General features: G+C 46.8%; 1 protein-coding gene across 5 annotated transcripts in view; it reads right to left on the bottom strand.

The window, feature by feature from the left end:
• IQSEC2 (IQ motif and Sec7 domain ArfGEF 2) overlaps positions 1 to 22,002 on the bottom strand; it is an 86,836-nt gene that overhangs the window by 24,994 nt on the left and 39,840 nt on the right. For 2 of the 5 annotated variants that reach the window (XM_080653468.1, XM_080653469.1), the window contains 2 exons: positions 20,519 to 20,614; positions 8,060 to 8,774 (listed from right to left, as the gene is read on the bottom strand). The exons of 2 other annotated variants lie outside the window; for them this stretch is intronic. In XM_080653468.1, the coding sequence (XP_080509594.1) occupies positions 8,678 to 8,774; positions 20,519 to 20,614 (193 nt within the window). In that variant the 3' untranslated portion in view covers positions 8,060 to 8,677. Of the gene's footprint in view, positions 1 to 8,059; positions 8,775 to 20,518; positions 20,615 to 22,002 lie in introns of those variants that run through there. One more of the 5 variants, XM_080653470.1, reaches the window with a different exon arrangement.

Genomic DNA, 22,002 nt, shown 5'->3' with positions numbered 1-22,002 from the left:
CAGAGCCCAGAGGACACGGCGAGGAGCCACAGAGGTTGGCCAACAGGGGAGAGAATTAAGAGCAAGATCTGGTGAGGCCTGGAGAGGGTTGTGGTTGGGGGGAATGGGTGTGGCTGGGCCCAGGTAATGGTCTGATTTGGGCAGGCACAGGGTTCAGAGGGCTCTTGGCTGGTGAAAGGGTTAAGGGGCCACTCCCCAGCCCCTACTTGGCAAAGGCCATGGTACAGGGCAGAGGAGAGCTGAGGTGGGTGTGGCGGGCTCCCTACCAGTGCAGGAAGTAGAGCTGCAGCAGGCCTGGCAGCCCCGCAGAAGAGCACTCTGGGCTGGGTGCTGGGCTCAGTGGGGAAGCTGCACCCACAAGGCCAGGTCCTGGGCTGCAGGGGTTTAGCTCCCGCCCACTGTTCATCTTCCTCCCTCCCAAGCATCAGTCTGAGGCCTACTAGGAGCCAGGTGGAAACAAACTGGGGGGCTGCCTTTTACCCCAAATTCTCTCTCCTCCTGGACCTCAGGGGCCTGGTAAGTTCCCCTTCAGGAGTCAGACTCCGCCCAACCCCTGGCCCCTACCCCAGGCATCTAAGATGCTCCTTCCCTCCCGCTCAGGACTGCAGAATCATCTTGCCCACCACTTCTCAAACCTCTGTCTCCCAGTACACAACCCCAGCTCAATTCTGATAAACTGTCTCGTTTGTTCATGAACCATCCATAGCTCCCACTGCTCACAAGAGATAGCCCAAGTTCCTTATTGTGGCGTTTGAGTTTTCTCCCAAGATAACAGCTAATGCTTAGGGAGCTCGGAGCATGTTCAGCCACTGTTCTTACCACTTCACATTTAATAACTTGTTTACTCTTCCAAACAACCCTATGAAATAGGTATTGTTATTTATCTTCATGTTACACATCAAGGAACCGAGGCCCAGAGAGCTTAAGGAACAGATCTATGATCACACGCAGCTATTCATGACAGAGCCAGGATCCAAGTCCAGGCAGTCTGACTCCAGAGCTCACTCTTCAACATTAAGCCATGCAGAGTTGGTTGCCAGTCCCCTACCCCAGCCACCCTTCCCGCCAGCCTGCTCCAGATCCTGTTTCTCCCCAATACTCTTCTGCTTTCCACCGCCAAAGCTGTGCATACAGTACCTTTCACCTGAAATGCAGTCCCTATCATCTCTGCCATCTGCAATCTGAGAAATCCCCCCACAACCCAGTTCCATCAAGATTCGGGTCATATGCCACCACTAAGAAGCCCTCCCGGAGCCTGCCTCCAGCCAGAAGCCATGCCTGATCCTGTTCTGAGCTCCCCCTTTTTATGGCGCAGGTTATCTTTGGCAAAGCGTGACAGCTACTTGTGGTCATGACTCCCAGAATCCCAGCCCAAGAAGAAGAGAATTTGGTAACCTCCTAAGGAACACAGAGGACAAGGCCTGGAGAGAGTAGGTGCTCAATAAAAACTTCCAGAGTGCGGCAGTCAATGAATGAGCTCTGGTAGGCTTATTAGCTGAGAGGACAGGTAAGTCCTTTCACCTAAATTTTTTGTTTGTTAATCCTCACCCGAGGATATTTTTCCATTGATTTTTAGAGAGAGTAGAAGGGAGGGGGAGAGATAGAAACACCCATGTAAGAGAGACAAATCCATTGGTTGCCTCCCACACGTGCCCAACCGAGGCTCAAGGGTGGGGGATTGAGCCTGCAACCAGTATGTGCCCTTGACCGGAATCGAACCCAGGACCCTTCAGTCCATGAGCCAACACTCTATCCACTGAGTCAAACCAGCTAGGGCCTCTCACCTAAATTTTGACCACAGCGTCTAATCCTTTCTCCAACCTGTGGCCAGAGAGAGCTTTCCCAAGTACAAATCTGACTATTTTGCTCTCCCACTAAAACACTTCCATGGCTCCTCATGACTCAACCAGCGAACAATGACTGAGCACGCTCTCTGTGCCAGGCACAGTGCTGGGGGCTGCAAATGTACCAGTGAACAAGACACAGAAGATCTGTTCCCTTGGGGAGGTGACATTGTAGCGGGAGAAGCAGACTATAAATATATACTATCATTTCAGGTAGAGATAAGTGCTAGGAAGGAAGATGCTGTTTTAGATGTGGTGGCCAGGGAAGGTCTTTTTGAAGGAACGGCCTATCAGCAGAGCCCTGATGGAAGTGAAAGAGTGAGCTGTGTGGTTATTGAGGCAAGAGCAGTGCAGAGAGAGGGCAGAACCGGTGCAAAGGCCCTGAGGTAGAACTGTGCCTGGCATGATTGATTGAAAAGCAGTGTAGCTGGAGCAGTGACAGTAAGGAAAGTGACAGGAGATAAGATCAGAGAGGTAACAAGGGGCCAAATCATGAGGGCATTGAGCCCATAACAAAGACTGACTTTTTGTTGCTGTTACTCCTCACCCGGGGATATTTTTTGTCATTCATTTTTTTATTTTTTTAAATATTTTTACTGATTTCAGAGAGGAAGGGAGAGGGACCGAGATAGAAATATCAATGATGAAAGAGAATCATCAACTGGCTGCCTCCTGCACACCCCACACTGGGGATTGAGCCCACAACCTGGGCATATGCCCTGACCAGGAAACAAACCATGACCTCCTGGTTCATAGTTCAACGCTCAACCACGCCACCCAGGGTCCATTGATTTTTTTTTAGAGTGTGTGGAAGGGATGGGGAGAGACAGACAGACAGACAGAGAGAAAGAGAGAAACATTGATGTGAGAGACACATCGATCTCCTGCACACATCCCCACCGGGGCCAGGGATCAAACCTGCAACCCAGGTACATGCCCTTGACCGGGAATTGAACCCACAACCCTTCGGTGTGCGGACTGACTGATGCTCTAACCACTGAGGCAATAAAGATTGGTTTTTGCTCTGATTGAGATGAGTGGAGGAGGGACATGATCTAACAGGTGTTTCAGGAATTATCATCCATGGGACAATCTCCCAACTTCTTCACCATCGCCATGGAATGGCTCTCCTGACCCGATCTCTGTCTCTTATGCCCACTACCCCCAATACCCCAATCTGGCAACCTTCTGCTTACCCTCCAACATATAGCTCAGGTCTGCCCTTCCATGCCTGCCCGCCCCCTCACACAGGTTGGCTTATAGGCAGGCCCCTTCTCTGTGCTGCCATAGGGCCCTCGAGTCACCACGATCCTTAAAACAAGGGCATTAGTTAGTTCATTGAAGCCTCACAACTTACTGAGGCAGGCACCATTTAATAGATGAGGACACTGAGGCTCAGAGAGGTGATATAAACGGGCTCAAGATCACACAGCTATTAAGTGAGAAAGTCAGGATGCAAATCTAGGGCCCACACTGTCTTTTTTTTTTTTTTTTTTAAATTTTAGAGAGAGGAAGGGAAAGAGGAATAGAAACAACCATGAGAGAGAATCATCTACCAGCTGCCTCTTGCACACCCTACAACCTGGGCACGTGCCCTGACTGGGAATCGAATGTGACCTCCTGGTCCATAGATTGATGCTAAACCTCTGAGTCACAACGGTCGGACCCAGGCTGTCTTTTCATGACATCTTGCTATCTCTCCCCACTTCTAGCTCTGTGCTGCCCTCGACTCTCCACTCTTTGGCAATTACCCCCTTGGGAGCTCCACACCCTCTTTTAGTTGCAAAGAGAATAGTGGCAGGGAGGTCAGGCTGTCAGCTCAGGCTCCCCCTAGAGGGCCTGGCAAAAAGGACGATGCTTGGGGGCATTGCTCTCAGAGACAGCTGATCAGATGGAAAATTTCTCTCTCTCTCTCTCTCTCTCTCTCTCTCTCTCTCTCTCACACACACACACACACACACACACACACACACACACACACACACAACCTGTGCCCCATGTGCACTCTCTGCTGGGCTATTCTATGGGGGAACTGAGAGCAACTTCTGCACCAGGGGAAATAAACCACGTTACACAAATAACCACAGTACAAAGCTGAAAGTTCTCAGGGCTGGCGAACAGAGGAGGTGCTGGGGGAGCTCAGGAGAAAGATTCCTTCTGCTTGGGGGTGGCTGAGCAGAATAAAAATAAACTCGCACTTATGGTGCACCTTCCCTGTGTCAGGCAATTTCTGCACATTATTTAATCTGCAAGGCAAACGTGAAGGAAGAATTAGGATCCCTATTCTGAATGTGAGCAAAAAGGCTCCGAACGCGGAAGTGACTGCCAAAGGTCTCAGCAAGTGGCAGAACAGGGATTCCAAACCCAGAGCCCTGTTAGTTCCTCTGCTGCCTGAAGGCCTCCTGTGGGAGGAAGCTATTGAATGGTGCCTTGGCTAAGGACAGGTGATAGAGATGAGGAGTGAAGGAACTTGTGAGTCAAGGCACTAAGATGGGGAGAAACGGGGCAGGACTTTCTGTATGGATTCATAGTAGCCTGCCCATGGCAGAGGTACCAACCCTCCGGGGTTGCTGCTCTGAATGGGAGGTCTCTCTCCCTCCTTCCCTTTATTGGCACTGCCCGGAGCCAGGCAGCCAGCAGGGGATGGGATCAGGATGCAGTTGCCATGGAAATGAATGGGGGCTGTTGCTATAGATACCATAAGATGAGGGCAAGAGGAAGCCAGGGATGCTGAAGACTATCCCCATGACAACTTGGGCTGGAAGGGGGGGACCGGAAGTGAGAGATGAGAAAACAAGATGAGGAGGTCAGTGCACCGAGATGAGGCCAGGGGCACCGGGCTCTGGAGGAAGACTTCTGCAAACTGTTTCTGTGTCCAATCCCAGCAACACAAGAGATCCCAAACCTGAGGCCAGCCTGGCTTGGCCCAGGGGCTGGCAGGGGAGAAGGAAGCCTGGATAGAGAGTGCCAAACATGGGCTGGCAAGCACACAGACCTGGGTTTGAATCCCAGCTCCGCTTCTTTGCAGCCCTAAAAATAATAGTTATCACGTACTGAGTAGCTACTTTTTGCTAGGCCTAGCAACCCTGCAAGGTCTGGGTTGTTCTCCTGATGGGGATAACACAGATGAGGAAACTGAGGTACCGAGAGATGAAGGAGCTTACCCACAGTCTCAAAGCTCAGCAGTGGTGGAGCCAGGAATCATATCAAGGCTCCTGCTCTTGCCACCACGCACTGAGTAGCCCCTCCAAGATGGAGTCCTGCATTTTCCAGTTTCCATTGCCTTCCCACAGGGGCATGCAGAGGGCCAGAGGCTGGGAAATATTTATGGAGTGCATGAGTGAGGAAGCAACCCAGGAGGAACCAGGAAAGCCTGAGGTGAGAAGGCAGAAGTGGCAGCTGTGAGAGCAATGGATCATGGGTTGGGCTGGCTGAGGGTAGAAGATTCACACTGGGATGGACTTTATGAACCTGACAATCCCACAGATGCAAAATGAGGTCCCAACACACAAAGTGACTTGCCCAGGGTCGCACAGGATGAGAATCTAAGTCCCCTATCTGCATGAAGGGAAATAAACCATGTTATACAAATAACCACAAAACACCAAGTCCCCTTTTTTGCTTTTTAGCTGAATCTGTCCAGCCTCCCCCTCCCCAACCTTTAAGCTCCTAGAGTAGGCAATAGCAGGCTACTTACACTTCCTAGGCATCGAGCTGATGGGCACCGCCATGCCTGTGCTCATGCTCTTACTTGGTTTCTTCCACTGGGGGTGCCCTCCCTCTCCCCTTTACCTGCAGACTCCATTGGTCTGGGGAAGCTCATTTGCATCTTGCAGCACCCTGTGCAGGTGAGCCCTCCTGAGAAGTTGGTTCTGACTCAGTATCTGACAGGGTCAGCTACTCTCCCCTGTATCCAGTGTACTCATGTCACCGTGGTCCTCATCTCCAGCTAACTTGTAGTTATCTATTGAAGTGTCCACCACCCACCCTGCTCCTCTTTCCCAAGGGCACTGGCTTGTGTGAGTCATCTCTGTGGGTCCTCCAGGCCCAGGCCCAGCACTCAGCAAGCAGCCACCTTGGTACCCTAAGAGCACAGGTGGTAGTCATGTGTGTCCGAGTGACCATCCTGCCTGATGACTATCCCTCTAGAAGCCACAGCCCACTATGCACAAAAGCCACCCATATCCAGTCTTGTGATTCTCTCCACCAGGCACAGAAAGTCGCCACCTCACACACTCAGAATTCCTCACACCCAGCCTTACACAATCACATTCCCTCAGATATATACCAGTGTACAGTCTCTCGCTCCTGTTAGACCTGCCGCCTCATGCAAAGACATGCACACATATGCACAGACACATTTCTATCACAACTGATAGAAACCTACCCCCTTTCCACAGCACAGGACCTCAGCCAATTCAGTTGCCCACACAGGAGTCTACACCGTACCTCCCACGCTGGCCATTTGACCCTGACTTGCCTCTTCTCTTCATTTAGTTGGACCCTTGGCCCCCCTACTTCCTTCTATCTCCAATCAAATGTTCTCCCACTTCTCAGACGTGGGTCACCTAGACCCACATGCCCTGGAGAGTTAGTCAAACAGAGCAATCTACACACCATTCCCCAACACAACCCTAGAGTTCTCCACCAAGCTTTTGTCCATTCTGTTTCTCTCTCCTGTAATGCCTTCTCACCTCTCTACACCTACTCAAACTCTTCCCAGCCTTCCACTCTTGCCCCTCCTTCTCCAGCAAGCTCTCTTGGACACCACCCCTCAGCCCACCTTGATATCTCTCTTCTCTTTGGGCTAAGAACATATTTAGCTCATTACTTAAGCCATATGTGCTCAATCATTTCAACCCTTCACAGCCTGCCTATTTCCCCAAAAGATTTCTCATCTCCTCTGGGAGATAACTTATGGAGAACACAGCCACTGTCTTTAGATCCCTCTCAGTACTTAGCTTGAAGCCTTGCACACAATAGGTGGAAGAATAAATAAGGGAAAGAGGAAGAGAGGGAGGGAAGAAATAAATGAGAGTATGAATGAATAAATGAGTAGATGAGTTGAGTGACTGAGTGAAGCAATGAGTGAGAGAAGGAGGTGAGCCTCTGGAAAAACTATGGGATCAATGTGATCGAGATGCTGAAGGGAAGGAGGAAAGAAAGGAGAGGAGGGATTCTCACATGGGCCTTAATCAAAACAAGAGCCACCAATCACTGCACACTTGCCCAACCATGCACCAGACCCCATGCTGGGTTCCTTGTGTTTTCTTGCTAATATGCATGACAACCCAGAGAGGTATATTCTCACTGCACTCAGGAGGAAAATGAAGCACAAGAAGAAAATCCTGGTTCCAGTTTACACAGAGAATAAGCAGCAGAACCAAAGGTAAAATCAGATTCATCTACTGCCAAAGGCACAGAAAGGGAAAGTCTTGGGGTATGTGCCCACTTGGGAATCTCCTGGATTTGCTCCTAACATAGACACATGATAGAAGATGTGGGTCCTATACCTCATAAAGGACACCTTTTATCCTCCTGCCGACAGCCTCCAGGGATTCTTAGAACCAGCTTCTGGCAGATGCATAAACATTTAGGATCATTGCATCTGGGGGAAATGGCTTCCCCTCAGATCCAGAGATCCCTAAAACTGTAGAATCAAAATCTTGAAAGAACAGAATCAAGGACTCTTAACATCTCAGAATATTTAAATCCCACCATCAGAAATTTTTTGAAATGTCAGAATCATGAAATCTTAAAACCACAGGAGATTGGAGAATCCAAAATTACTGTAGAAATAGAAACTACAGGATTGCATGAAATGTATCACTGAATGATCATATCTTCAATTCACACTTTCTTATCATTGTGGCATCTCAGATTGACAGAATGTCAGAGCTGGAGAAGCCCTTGGAGATCCTCTGGTCAAACCTCCCTCCTCCTTTTACACATGAGTAAATTAGGTAGCAGAGGGGCCAAGTTCGTCCAAGTTGGCCAGCTCACACTTCCTCAGGCTGAGGGGCTGGAGAAGGCAATAGGCTTGCATGTGGTGAGAACACCACACCATTCATTCATGATTAGGGTGTTGACAATACCTCAAATTAAACCCTATCCTCTCTCCCAGCCACTGTTCCCAGCCCTGGATAAGAAAGCAGGTAAGGCCCTGGTGAGGATAGGAGAGGGAAGCAGGAGTGGGGTGGAACATACATCAGACAGAGAGAAGAGATCAGCTTTTATTGATGGAAATTCCTTTGTACACAGCAACACCCACTCTGAAAGGCCTTTTCCTCCTGATCATATTTACAGAGCACTATGGGAGTGGCAGGGGGCATGGGACAAAGCCCTCAAGCAGTGGAAGAGATGGCAGCAATGGCCACAGCAAGGGAGAGCGACGGGGAACTTGGCAGGTCGGGGCCCGCCCCCGTCTGGTCCTCTGAGCCCTAGGCACCCTGCATCTCTGTTTGTGCTCACAGAGGACAGAGGTAGGTCCTTGGGATGTCATTTGGAGACCTCTCCAGGAGTGGCAGGTTCCAGGGTGCCTGGGAAGTGGGGTGCAGGTATGGGAGGCTCCAGGTTCCAAGCTCCAAGCTCTGCTGCTTCCACATTTTAGACAGATCTAAGGCTCCAGCCTTTATGATTTCGGGGGCTGGAGTCCAGGGGAGACAGCAGTGGGGGTAGAAATTCCAAGAAGGAGGTAGGGGAGGGAAGGGGCACTATGCTTGCCCATCTGGTTCTTGAAGCAGGGATGGGGTCCCATGGGGGATGCGGGGAAGAGGGAAGGGGGCTGGTTAAGGCTTTTGCTTCTGCATAGAAAATGGCCCTTGTCCTCTCAGTTACCGAGAGGAGGGACTGCTGCACTCGGAGGCTGGACAGCAGAACTGATGAGCGTCTTCCTCTTCCTCTTCCTCAGTCTCCTCCTCCTCCTCTTCCCTGGGACCAGGAAGGGCAGGGTAGAGGCCACAGGCGGCGGGTGACAGAGAGAGGCAGAGGCATTAGTTTGCAGAGCAGGGGAGATACATGAAGGGCTGGAACCAGGGAGGTGGGGCAATGATGGAGGTCAGAATGGGGAGGCCAGCCAGATTGTGCTTGGCCACACCCTACTAGGGCTCAGTCTCAGGTTTTAGGAAGAGTATATAAACTCCACTGCAGACCAGACTGGCACCCAACTTTTAATTTGAATATAAATAGTAGCAATTTGCCCTCTGGAGCACTTTGCAGTACTTCACCTCATTTAACCACCCCCCTCCCACCTTGCACAACTCTGCAACATTTCAGAGATGAGGGAATTGAAGCTCAGAGAGGGTAGATTACCTGCCCCAGGCCACATACCTGGATGAGAGTTAGTGTCAGGATGTAAACCTGGAGTTCCAAGCCTCAGACTCATCCCTCTAGGGCCTTTGGTGAATTTGGCACTAGCTCTAGAAATCCACCCTGCCCCTGAAGGACAAAGATTTGTATTTCCTGAAGGCTTGGGCTTGGGAAACTAGGAGATACTTAGAAATGGAGTGTGGAAAGCTCACAGCTTTGAATGCAAACAGACCTGGGTTCCAATGCCAGCTCTACAAGTGCTTCCAGGCTATGTCCCCAAGGCATATTATCACCCCTCTTGGAGCCTCAGTTTTCTCATCTGTAAAAAAAACGGGGCTCATAGGCCAACCCCACTGGGTTGTTGAAAGGGCTGGAACATACGTCAAGTGCCTGGCAAAGAAGAGCAATGGGGATGTGGTGGTGGTGGTGGTTATTCACTGCTCATGAGCTGAATGTAATTCCCAGGGTGGCCATTTGCACCCACATAGAAGTGCCACAGAGGCAGGGAGGAGTCATTGCAGGAATAAACGCCTGTCCTGAGAGCACTGTGGAGTTGTCCCAGGGGCCAGTCTGCATGTGGCAGTCATTGGAGCTGCACTACAGTTTCAAGGGGTGGGTGGACAGACAGTAGGACTAGGGGCCGGGGCTGTGGGACCCGGTGCCTTGGGAGTGAAAAGCCTGATCTGCAGAGAGCCCATGAAACAGTATCACTCCACTCCTGGACCCCTTGGCTTGGGAGAGGCAGTAGGTATGGAATCCAGGAAATTGGAGGATTGGGAAGAGGAGGGAAGGAAAGAGGATAGGCGAGGGAAGGCACTGCTGTCCATCTCACAGACAGACAAGCACGCGCACGCGCGCACACACACACAGGCACGCTCACACTCACACGCAGCACGCTCACACTCATACATGCGCACGCAGGCACGCTTGCACACACACCCTCCTTGTAGTCAGAATTCCCTCTGACACATTGTTCCACAGAGCCCCTGAGTCAACAGAATCACATGAACTAGGGCTCAAGTCCCGAGCATGTAGCTCCCCCTCTCTGAGTCTCCCATTCCTCATCTATAAAAGGAGAAGCAGGCTCCACATCTCTCAAGGCTGTCATGAGGAACAAATAATCTTTCAGGCCCTCTGCTCACTTCCCTCCTATCCAGGCCAGGCCCCTGCTACCCTTCACCCTGACACTGCAGCCATTTCCTGATTTCTTCCTCCTACCCTCTTGGACCACATTAGCCTTCCTGAAGCCCACCTTCGACCATGAATCTCTTCTGCTCAGACACCCACTTTGGCTCCCCACTCCTTGGACTTTAGAGTCAGACTGACCTGAGTTTTCATTATCAGCCCACCACCTTCTAGCTGGATGAACTTGGTTCTATTTCTTCACTTCTCTAGGACTTATTTTCCTTGTCTGCAAAATGAGGAAATAGCTATTCCTCAGGGCTTGGTGGGATTAAATAAATTCAAGTATGTAAAGCACCTACCACAGGGTAGGTCTGGTGCTTCATACATGGTAACTTACTATTACTTGTCATTATCAATGACATCAATGTTATCCTGCTCACTCATGCCCAGCCTTCATCAAACTAGCTTGTTCATGATTCCATCAGCATGCCCAGCCTCTTCACGCCTCTATGCCTTTGCTAATTCTATTTCTTCCTTCTGCCCAGATCTTTGCCTATTGAAATCCCATCTGAACTTCATGGCCCAGCTCAAATGCTGCTTCCTGCAGGAAGCCCTCCCTGACTCCCAACCAAAAGTATTCTTTGCTTCCTCCTAGCTCCAGCATCCATGCCCTTGGCCAGGAATCCCCATTTATGGCTTTGAACTTTCCTGAAGCATTTCTTTCACCAATTCTCTCAATGCCCTTGTATTCCCCTCACCCCACTATCACCACCACCTCTGATTTCCTTCCCTATGCTATTTAAGGCCAGTCCCTCCACCTGGGCTCTGGAGCCCACCCCTGCTACCTCCTCCACAGCAATCATCCCCTCTCCCTTCTGTATTTCAACCTCTCCCTCTCGGTGCCTCCTTCCTACCAACATTTATAGAAGCTCAAGTCTCTCCCATCTGGGAATAAAAAACCCTCTATCTGCCCCCACATCTCCCTCTAGCACTTACTGCCCCTCTCTCCTCTTCACAGCTAAACTTCTTGAGAAATTCGTCTACACTGGCCATCTCCATTTCAGTACCTCCCACAAGCTCTTCAACCCACTGCAATCTGCCTCATGCGCCCACCACACCATGGAAACTGCTCTTAGTAAGGTCGCCCAGGACCTCCTAGTGGTTAAAGCCAACAGACTCTCTTCCACCCTCATCTTACTTCCCCAACTGTAACATTTGCCACTCTTAACAAGCCCCTCCAGTGCACAGAGGGCTCTTTCCTTCCTCTGCTTCAGTGAGCCTACTCCCTGCTGGTTTTCCTCCTACTTCTCTGCCCACCCCAGCCCTTCTTCCTCTCCCCATTCCTTATGTGTTAGTACCTCTTACCCAGTTCTGCTCTGGTGCTGTTCTCTTTCATTCCACACTCTGTCACTGATCTCATTCCATTGCATAACTTCAGGTATCGCTGAGGACCCCTGCAGCTCTCTCTCTAGCATGGTCTCTCTCCTGGGTCCCAGACCCATCTTGCCTAAGGTTTGCTGGAAGCTCCACCAGGATGGCCCTTAGGGCCTTCAGAGCTCACCTCTAACCCACCATCTTACCACTGCAAACATATCTTCCTGCATTTCCCACCTTACCAAAGGCACCACCATTCATCCAGTTGCCCAAGCCCAGAACACACCTGGGAGTCACCCTAGATTCTTCCTGCTCCCTTAGCAATTCCAGTGACCAAATCCTATTTATTCTACCTACTAAATAGATCCCAAAAGCTATAAATACATCACCTGCCCCCTACCACCTCATTTTCTACTCTTCTTGCTCCTTGTTCACTCTGCAATCACACTGGTCTCTCTAATGTCTCTCAAACATAATGAGTGCACTTGCCTTAAGGCTTTTGCACTGATATTCCTCCCCAAGATAGGTGTGGCACCAGACACAGACTATATACTATTTAGTTGTTTACTTATGAATTATCTATCTCACCCACTGTAAGATCTATCAAGACAGGCATCTGTTTTGTTCAGTGCTTACCCCTAATCCCCAGCACAGTGCCTGGGACTCAATAAATATTTGTCAAATGGATGAATGCATTGCCAGGTCTGAACACTAGCACTTACTGTGAACTCCACCCTCAGTCATCTCCACCTCCCACCCTCACCCATTGTCTTTTTAGTCTTTAACTCTGGTCCTCTCTTCTTCCCAATCACCTCTCAAATCCATCTCCTCTGCTCCCTCCCCATTGCCACTACCTTAGCTTATCTCTCTCTTGGGTTACTACAACAGCCTCCTCCCTAGTTTCCCTTCATTCTAAAGTGCTCATTTGATCGTGTCATTTTCCCTACTCAAGAACTGCTCATGGCTCTCCAGCTGCCTACCACCAAAAAGAAGCCTGGATTCCCCAGACAGCTGTTTGAAGCATGTCTAATCTCTACACACGCCAATGTTTAGTTTCACCATTTCTTACCTCCAGGTCTTTGTTTATACACTTAGAGCATCCTCTCCCACTTCTACCTCTCACAATCTTTATGAACGTCAAATGACTGGCTCAAACACCACTTTCTTCAGAAAATTCACAAACCAGAAGTAATTCCTCTCCAAAATCCATAGAGAAGTGTCTCCAGTGTCCCTCAGGATTTCCAAGTATCAGGAGTAGGATGGAAGGTAATAATTACGTCTGGGACCAAAGACTTTGGGGGCTGGGTTAGCACTAATAGGGGTTCCCTTTTCCTACTGCACCATTACCCTGGACTCTGTCCCCCTGGACCTCTGCTAACACCAATTCATCCTTGACTCCTCTCTTTCCCTCAACTTCTATTGGTGCTGTTTCATTAATAACTCTCAAAGGATTTAGATTCCATAATTTGAAGTTAAAATGCTTCTATGTGAATGGTGCCCACTGGAGTAGTGCAACAGTAGCCCTGCTCAAATCCATTTCTTCTATGCTAACACTCCAGTTTGTGTCTTCCAGCTGGCCTCCATGCACAGAATCCATTTTTCATACTGCGAATGTGATGTTTCTAAATGACAAATGTTACTAAATTCCTCTCCTATTTATAATCCATTCACATGACAGTTCGTCACCAGAAACACTGATTCTTAACCTTTTGGGAGAAACACAAACCCTTTAAGTATTTAATGAAAGTCATTAACCATCTCCCTGACAAAAAAATACACATAGGTATATACACACAACATTTTTCATTCAGTTTCAGGAGGCTCATGGGCCACTTGAAGCCCATCTGGGGCCCATACACTCCAGGTTAAGAACCTCTGGCTCTACCCAATAACATCCAGGTTCTTTTGCATATACTGTTCCTTCTGCCTGGACCGTTCTTCCACACTTCTCCTTCTGTCCCTAGCTAACTCTTACACATCCTCTAAGGCTTAGCTCTTAGGCTGAGTGGACCTGCATCAGACCTAGCCAGGGCCAGATCCCTTCCTCTGGGCTTCCACAGTCCCCTGTGCTCTCCTCTCTTATAGCCCTTCTCAGTCTCCCCAACTGACTGGGAACTTGTGGAAGGCAAGAACCATTACCCAGCACAGACTGTAGCCATAGCAGAACTCCATAAGTGTCTACTGAAATGAATACTAACAACTGTTACACTGTTTTGAGTACCCATTGTGTGCCAGGCACTCAGCGAGGTGAGTTCTATTTATGATCTCATCTACTCTTCAATAAATAAACCCCATGATGTTGGTGGTATTGTGTCCTTTTTAACAGATAAGGAGGTAGGCTAAGAGATGTGAAGTGAGTGGTTCAGCTAGTGAGTGACAGAGTTGGGATTGAAATTGAGATGTGTTGGCACCAATGCAAGTATTGGTCGACCATGCTTCCCTGCCTTGGACTATGAGATTGAGAGATAGCATCAGCAAAGAAAAAACAAAACAAAAAACAACAACAGCCCAGCTGGCATGGCTCAATGGTTGAGCATCAACCTATGAACCAGGAGGTCACAGTTCCATTCCTGGTTGGGGCACATGCCAGGGTTGCGGGCTGGATTCCCAGTAAGGGGCCTGCAGGTGGCAGCCAATCAATGATTCTCTCTCATCATTGATGTTTCTATCTCTCCCTCTCGTTTCCTCTCTGAAATCAATAAAAATATATTAAAACAACAACAAAACAAAACAGGACCAAAACCCAAGGCCAGAATGCCCTGCCAGGGCTCCATTTCCCAGAGCCACCTACTTTGACTTTCCCTCCTGTGTCACCTTCATGCAAGGCCAGGGACCTGGTTCTTTCTTCTTTTGGTACAATCCCCTCCATCCCATGTACTACTTTCAGCCTCATCCCAAAGCCCCAGTATGGCCAGGCCACCCTTTTCTCCAGAACCATCCCCAGACACGTACAGATTTTCGATCCCATCTAATCCAATGCCACACACTTGACCATAGGAAAACAAGACACAGATAGTCTCTGCCCTTCAAGAGTTGATAGTCACCCAGGAGTTTTACTTTTATCATCTCCAATCAGCCCTGAGAGATAAGTAGGCATTATCCTCATTACACAGACAGGAAACAGAGGCTCAGATGTTAAATGTCTTGCCCCAAGTCATAGAGTTGGTAAGTGGCCAAACTTGGACTTGAATAAAGGTACTGACTCAACCATTTTCCCCCCATTAGGTCATACCACTTGGAAGAGCCAAAAGTGGACAACTATTTCTGGCAGGGATGGGGGAAGAAGGAAAACTATTACTATTTCAACACTCAATATACATGTCCCCTCCTGTAGGATATAGAAAGGTTAGGTGCTCCTCCTCTGGCAGCCCTCTGAGCCTACTTCTGTCCCATCCCAAACCATACTCCACTGTCATTGTCTATGTGTCTCCCTTCTAAAACTTGAACTCCCTAATGGTAGAACTAGATACAGTTCACTCCCATATCCAACCAAGGTTCAGCACAAGGCCTAACCAAGGGCAGGCAGGACAAACGTTTGCTAAATGAATGAGGTGGTCTTTCAGCTAGTTATTAAAAAAAGAAGCAAGATCTGAACAGTAGATACAGGAAAAAGATATAGAGGAGAAGGGAAATGAGCTAGTAAAAGCAAGGAAATGGCACCAAAGAAATAGGCCAATGCTTTTGAAATTGTGACAGGGTGCATATAACATGTCATTGTTGTTATGGGGATTTTGTTTTCCCTACAAGAATGGGAGCATATTATAAGCCCTGTTCTGCAACTTGCTTTTTTCATATAATAATAAGTCTTGGAGATCTTTCCATGCCAGTGTATTGAGATAAATCTTTTTCTTTTAATCTGCTATAGAGTAATCATGAAGATGGATCATGAAGGAAAAGCTGTTCCTTAGTGATGGACATTCAGGTAGTTTTAATTTTTCGCTATTACAAACCATGCTGCAATGAATGTCTTTGCATATGTCTGGAAGTAGTTTTGAAGGATAAGTTCCTAAACATTGAATTGCTGGGCCAAAGGAATGAACATTTTGTTTAAAATGTAGATAAAAAGTTATTTCTGTTGCTTTAACACTTTTACAGATTAAATACAAATAGAGTATTCCTGCTAATATAATCCTGTTTTTATCTTGAGAAGCATACGTCATGCAAGCTTTTCATTAAGAGTTGGTTGAGCCCAGCCAGTGTAGCTCAGTGGTTGAGCATTTTCCCATGAACCAAGAGGTCACAGTTCAATTTCTGGTCAGGGCACATGCCTGGGTTGCAGCTCAATCCCCAGTGGCAGTCGGGGGAGGGGTGTGCTCTCTCATCATTGATGTTTCTATCTTTCTCTCCCTCTCCCTTCCTCTCTCGAAATCAATAGAAAAACATTAAAAAAAAAGAGTTGGTTGAGAATGCTATCCTATAAGGATATATGATAAAGTATGACTTAGATTTGCAGTTGGAATTGAGGTATTTCAGGAAAGCCTCTCTCTGCTGGCCAAATTGGGATCCATACAGTAGTAAAACCTTAGAGAAATCTAGCTTTAAGACATGGTTCCTAGCTTGGAAGTACTAGTATATGACATTTAAGATTCTGGTAGCAACTAATAAAATTGTCCCATTAAAACAATGGTACCAATTTGCACTCCAATCAAGGTAAGTGAGAGGTTCTGTTTCCTCACAACCCTTTCAATATTTTAAATTTTATTCCTTCCAAATTGATGCTTCATTGTTGTTTTAGTTATATTTATTTGGCTTTAGTAAGCTTGAGCATTCTTTCTCATTCATTAGCTAATTGTCTATTTCTTCCCTGAATTTTCAAATCATTTTATTTCTCCATTTTAAATGGGTTCTACACCTTTTTTCTTATTGATTTCCAGGAGACAATATAGATACAAACAGAGATAGGAACCTTTGCCTGATATCTATGTAACAAATACTTTCTCCTAGCCTGTTGTTTATGTTTCAACTTTGTATATAGCATCCTTCTCCACACAGAAGTTCTTAACATTAATGTAGTTGAAATTACTGCTCTTCACTTTATGGCTTATGGGTTTTTAAGTCATGCTCAGAAAGGCTTTTCTACCCTAATACTAAATATTCTGATAGATCTCAGAGGGAAATTGGGGGGGGGGGGAGGGCAAGGGAAGAGATTAACCTAAGAATTTATATGCATATATGCATAGCCCAGGGACACAAACAATAGTATGGTGAATGCCTGGGGCGAGGGGGTAGGGTGGGGGCCGGGTGGAGTTAACAATAAAAATAAAAATTTTTTAAAAGGACACATGGAGGCAAAAAATAAAATCCCTACATTGACTAAATGTGAAAAAAAAATCTGGATTTTCCTTTGGCAGTTTTACAGCTTTATTTTTTGTATTTGTTTATGTATGAGGTAAGGGTTTAATTTAATTTTTTCCAAGTGGTAGCCAATAATCCCATCCCATTTACTGACTCATCCCACTCATTTGAAATGTGTTCTTTATCCTAAATTAAATTCCCATATGAACATTTGGATTTGTTTCTAAACTCTCTATTTTGTTCCATTTATGTATTCTTCTGTTTCTGTGATGATATAATATTTCTAATTATTGCAGTTTTATGGTAAATTTTTTGTATCAACTAGGGCAAGTCCCTCTTCATTGATCTTTTATTTTTTATTTATTTATTTTTTCTTTAAAATATGGAACGCTTCACGAATTTGCGTGTCATCCTTGCGCAGGGGCCATGCTAATCTTCTCTGTATCGTTCCAATTTTAGTATATGTGCTGCCGAAGCGAGCACTTCATTGATCTTTTAAAAAACTTTTCTTAGTAATTCATGGGCATTTACTCTTCCAAACGAACTTCAAAATCCAATTGCCCAATTCTCAAAGAAAATACCACTGAAATTTGAATGAGAAATGCATAGAACCTTTTGACCAAATTGGGGAGGGAATGTCATTTTTACCTTGTTGAATCTTCCCATCCAGGAATAGGATAGGACTCTTAATTTATTCAAGTTTCCTTACAGCCTTTGATGAAATTTTATAGTTGTTTTGTGTGTGTGTGAACTTTTATAGTTTTCTATAGAAAACTATTTCACATTTCTTGTAAATTCCTAGGGATTTTATAAATTTTTTTGCTATTGTGAATAAAATCTTTTTCTATTATGTCTTCTAATTAGTTATTGCTAGCATTCAGAGAAGCTCTTTAGGTGTATGTTTATCCTGTATCTAGCCATCTCACCGAATTTTCCTATTAGTTGTAATAATTTTTTGCTTTATTCTGTTTATCTAAGTTGACACCCATATGATCTTCAAATCACGCTAACTCTGACTGTTTCTAATATTTATACCACTTATTTCTTTTTTTTAAATCCCATTTGTTTAACTTCCAGAAAAATAATGGCTAATGACAGTGATAGCAGTCATCCTTATTTTGTTCCTGAATTTAATGGAAATTTACCTAGTACTTCCCTGTTACATTTGATGATTGTCTTTGGTTTCGAACAAAAATTCTTTACCAAGTTAAGGAAGTTTTAATTGATTCCTAACTTACTGTACTAGTTATCTATTACTGTGTAACAAATTACCCCAATGCAGCAAGATAACTAAGACACTATGAGTTTTTAAATCAAGAATGAATATGTAGGTCAATGGGCGGAAAAGGAGACATGTGTAACACTTTAATCAATAAAGAATAAATAAATAAATAAATAAATAAATAAATATGTAATTTTACCAGATGATTTTCCCCCCAGCATTTATGGAGATAGTTATATGATCTTTCCTCTTGAATCTATTAATGCAATTAATTACAATAACATCTTTCCCAATGTTGAACAATCCCTGCACTACTGGGACAAACCTTCCTTTGTCATGACACATTCATCTTTTAATACACTGATGGATTCAGTTTGATAATTAAAATATTTATTACTCTATTAATATGTGAGATTAGACTATAGTTTTCCTCTTTTTGTCTAATCCTGTCCAATTATATTAGCTTTCTTTTTAAAAAAATATATTTTATTGATTTTTTACAGAGAGGAGGGGTGAGGGATAGAGAGTTAGAAACATCGATGAGAGAGAAACATCGATCAGCTGCCTCCTGTACACTCCCTACTGGGGATGTGCCTGCAACCAAGGTACACACCCTTGACTGGAATCAAACCTGGGACCCTTCAGTCTGCAGGCCAACGTTCTATCCACTGAGCCAAACCAGTTCAGGCTATACTAACCTTCTGTTTATTTTTATATCCTATATAATAAAAGCCTAATATGCTGTGTCTGGTAGATCAGTAGGCTGTTCAACCAATCAAAGCATAATATGCTAATGATATGCTAAGGCCACTCAACCGTTCACTATTAAGTGCACTGACCAGTAGGGGGCAGACAGTCAACTGGTTGACCAGTCGCTATGACATGCACTGACCACCAGGGGGCAGATGCTCTGACTTGTATGTTAGCTTGCTGCTGGGGTCTGGCCAATAGGGACTGAGCAAGATGGGCCAGACATGCCCTGGAACCTTCCTGTGGTCCCTTCCTGGCTGGCCAACCTCCCATGTCCCTCCCTGGCCCCGAATGTGCACCTGCACCAGTGGGGTCCCTCAGCCTGGCTTGCACCCTCTCACAATCCGGGACCCCTCGGGGGATACTGAAGAGCCAGTTTCGGCCTGATCCCGCAGGCCAGGCCGAGGGACCCCACTGGTGCACGAATTTGTGCACTGGGCCTCTAGAATGAACTGGGAAGCTGTCAATCTTCTCCTATTATCATTGAATCATTCAAGATTCTATAGAATTTCCATACCAATTAAGCCTGGTATTATTTCTGAGGAGAAAACTTTTTGGCCATCTTTTAAACTTATTCTATTCTGCTCAGGTTTTCTGCCACTTCTTAAGTCATTTGGTAATTTATATTTTCCTACAATACCACCCATTTCATCTAGATTTTCACATTTACTGCCATAAAATTATACAAAGCATTTTCTTATGACATGTATTGTCTCCTCAGAATCTGTGGTTAAATTGCTTTTATCATAGATTATTTTGTTTTCTTGCCTTTTCTCAAACATATCTGCCAGAGGACAATTTGTCCAGTTTACTGGCCTTTTCAAAACCTACCTCTTAGTCAATCAAATCTTTTGTTTTCTATTTCACTAATTTCTGGTTTTTATCTACGGTAATTATTTTATTCTGCTTTCACTTGGTTGTTCTTTTTCTACATTCTTGAGTGGAATAATTAGTTCATTCAATTTAAACTGTCTTGTTCTCTGGTAAAAGCATTTAAGACCACACATTTTCCTGTGGGAACCCCATAGTCATATTCCATAGGCCTTGATATACAGTATTCTCATTGGCATTTATTCTAAATAGTCCATAAATTCCCCTCTTCTTTCCTCTTTAACATAATTATTTTTAAACTTTCAAATGGGCCTAGCCTTTTTGCCATTGCTATTAATATCTCATTTTATTGCATTATAATTAGAAAATGTAAAATGTGTTTTCCAATTAACTTGGAAATAATGTTCTCCCAAGGTGTGGGCAGATTGTTCCCTCTGCCTAAATACCCTTCCCTATCTTATCCAAATGGCAAACTCTTACTCATCCTTTGAAAACAGTTCAAATGTTCTATATTCTAGGGCCAAACACTCCTGCTTTTGGTGACAGGTATCTAGGGAAGAATTTTTAAGGCAGGACAAACTATAAACAAGTGCTCAATGTCCTCTTTGGTCTCCTAACCTGGTCCCCCAATCATTCTCCTCACGCGCTCTGCCACCCATGCCACAGTCACTCCAGGGGCTAGAGGGAGATAAGGGGAGGGTGTGGCAATGTTTTTGCCTATTTCTCTGCACCGGTGAAGGATTGGGGGAGGGATGGGTCTAGCTCTTACCTGCTCTCTGCCAGCCTGCCTGAGGGGGTAAGCTTCATGGAGTCAAGGACCTGAGTAGGACAGCAATACTGGTGTAGAGTATGAGACGCTGTGGACCTGAGAGACAGTGAGAGACAGAGAAAGAGAGACAGAGAGAGACAGGGAGGGTCGGGGAGAGGCAGGGTGGGGAATGGGGACAGTGAGGTGAGTGAGTGGGGGAGGGGGAAAGGGAAGATGAGAGGCATGGGTGATGGAGGATAGGGGATAGAAGAGGAAGGGTGCGAGGCAGGGAGGCAAGAAGGAGGAAAGGAGGGAGGAAACGGAGAAAGGGAGGGAAGGAAGGAAGGAAGGAAGGAAGGAAGGAAGGAAGGAAGGAAGGAAGGAAGGAAGGAAGGAAGGAAGGAAGGAAGGAAGGAAGAAAAAAAGAAAAAAACCACAAAGTCAAGAAAGAGAGGACGGCACTCGAACCACAAACAGAACACAACGACAACAGGGGGCAGCAGAGACAAAAGAGCCGGGCTGGGCCTCCCGTGTTCCAGGTGACTCCGTGGGGACCTTGGCCACGGAGACACTGGCACACCACAGCAGGGAAGGGGGAAGGGAGCCCTCCTCACACCAGACGCCACACGAGTAGGGAAGAGGGGGAGAGGGAGGGGGGGGATGAAAGAGAAAGGCAAAATATGTAGGGGTCTCCCCCTTATATAGGGTACTCCTCACAATAAGGGGAGGGATGGAGAGAGGAGCAGCTCTGGGTCCAAAGGGGGAAGAGCCCAGGCCAGGTGGGTGGAGGAAACACTGTAGGAGAGGGAGAGAGACAGCCAGAAACTGAAAGAGACAAGGAAAGGGTGAGACAGAACTGGAGAAAGACAGAGAAAGAGGAAGACAGAGAAAGGGCGAGACAAAGGACACAGAGAGAAAACAGGAAGAGGCAGAGAGTGCCAGAGGAGAGGAGCGGAGAGGAGCGGGCTGAGGAGAGCTGACAAGGTCTCAGTGGTCTTGGTGACAGGATGGGACTAGGGGGTGAGCGGGCGAATGGGGCCCAGCTAGCCAGAGGACAGGCTAGTTCCAAGGAGCAGAAGTCTTAGCTTCCCAGGCCAGTGCTGCACCCCCAGCCCCGGGCAGGGCCCACGCTCCGCCCCCCCAGCACTGTGTCCCCGCCCCTACAGCAGGGTCCAAAGGCCCCTCTGCCTCCTGCTTCCCATGATTAAAGTCCAGAGAATGAAAAGGGAGGAGTGGCAGCGGGGTGGTGAGGCTGAGGGGCTGGCCCCGCCCCTACCCAGCACGGGGGCAGATGCTGGTAGTGGAGCTGGCCCTTCCTGGTCAGCCAGCCCCTGCCTCCCATAAGCCCCTGGAGGCTGCTTGTGGTCAGGGCCTGGCATTCAAGAGCCCAAATGAAGGCCTGAAAATGTGGCTGCAGGCTAGGCCAGCTGCCCACTATATCACTTGCTGCACATTGGAGGATACCCAAATCTTAGAACCTTTAGAATCTTGGAATCTGAGACTCT

Source organism: Plecotus auritus (genome assembly GCF_963455305.1).
Source record: "Plecotus auritus genome assembly, chromosome: X".
NCBI lineage: Eukaryota > Metazoa > Chordata > Mammalia > Chiroptera > Vespertilionidae > Plecotus > Plecotus auritus.
Note: the sequence above shows the minus strand (reverse complement) of the source record. Positions and strands in the feature narration are given on the sequence as shown.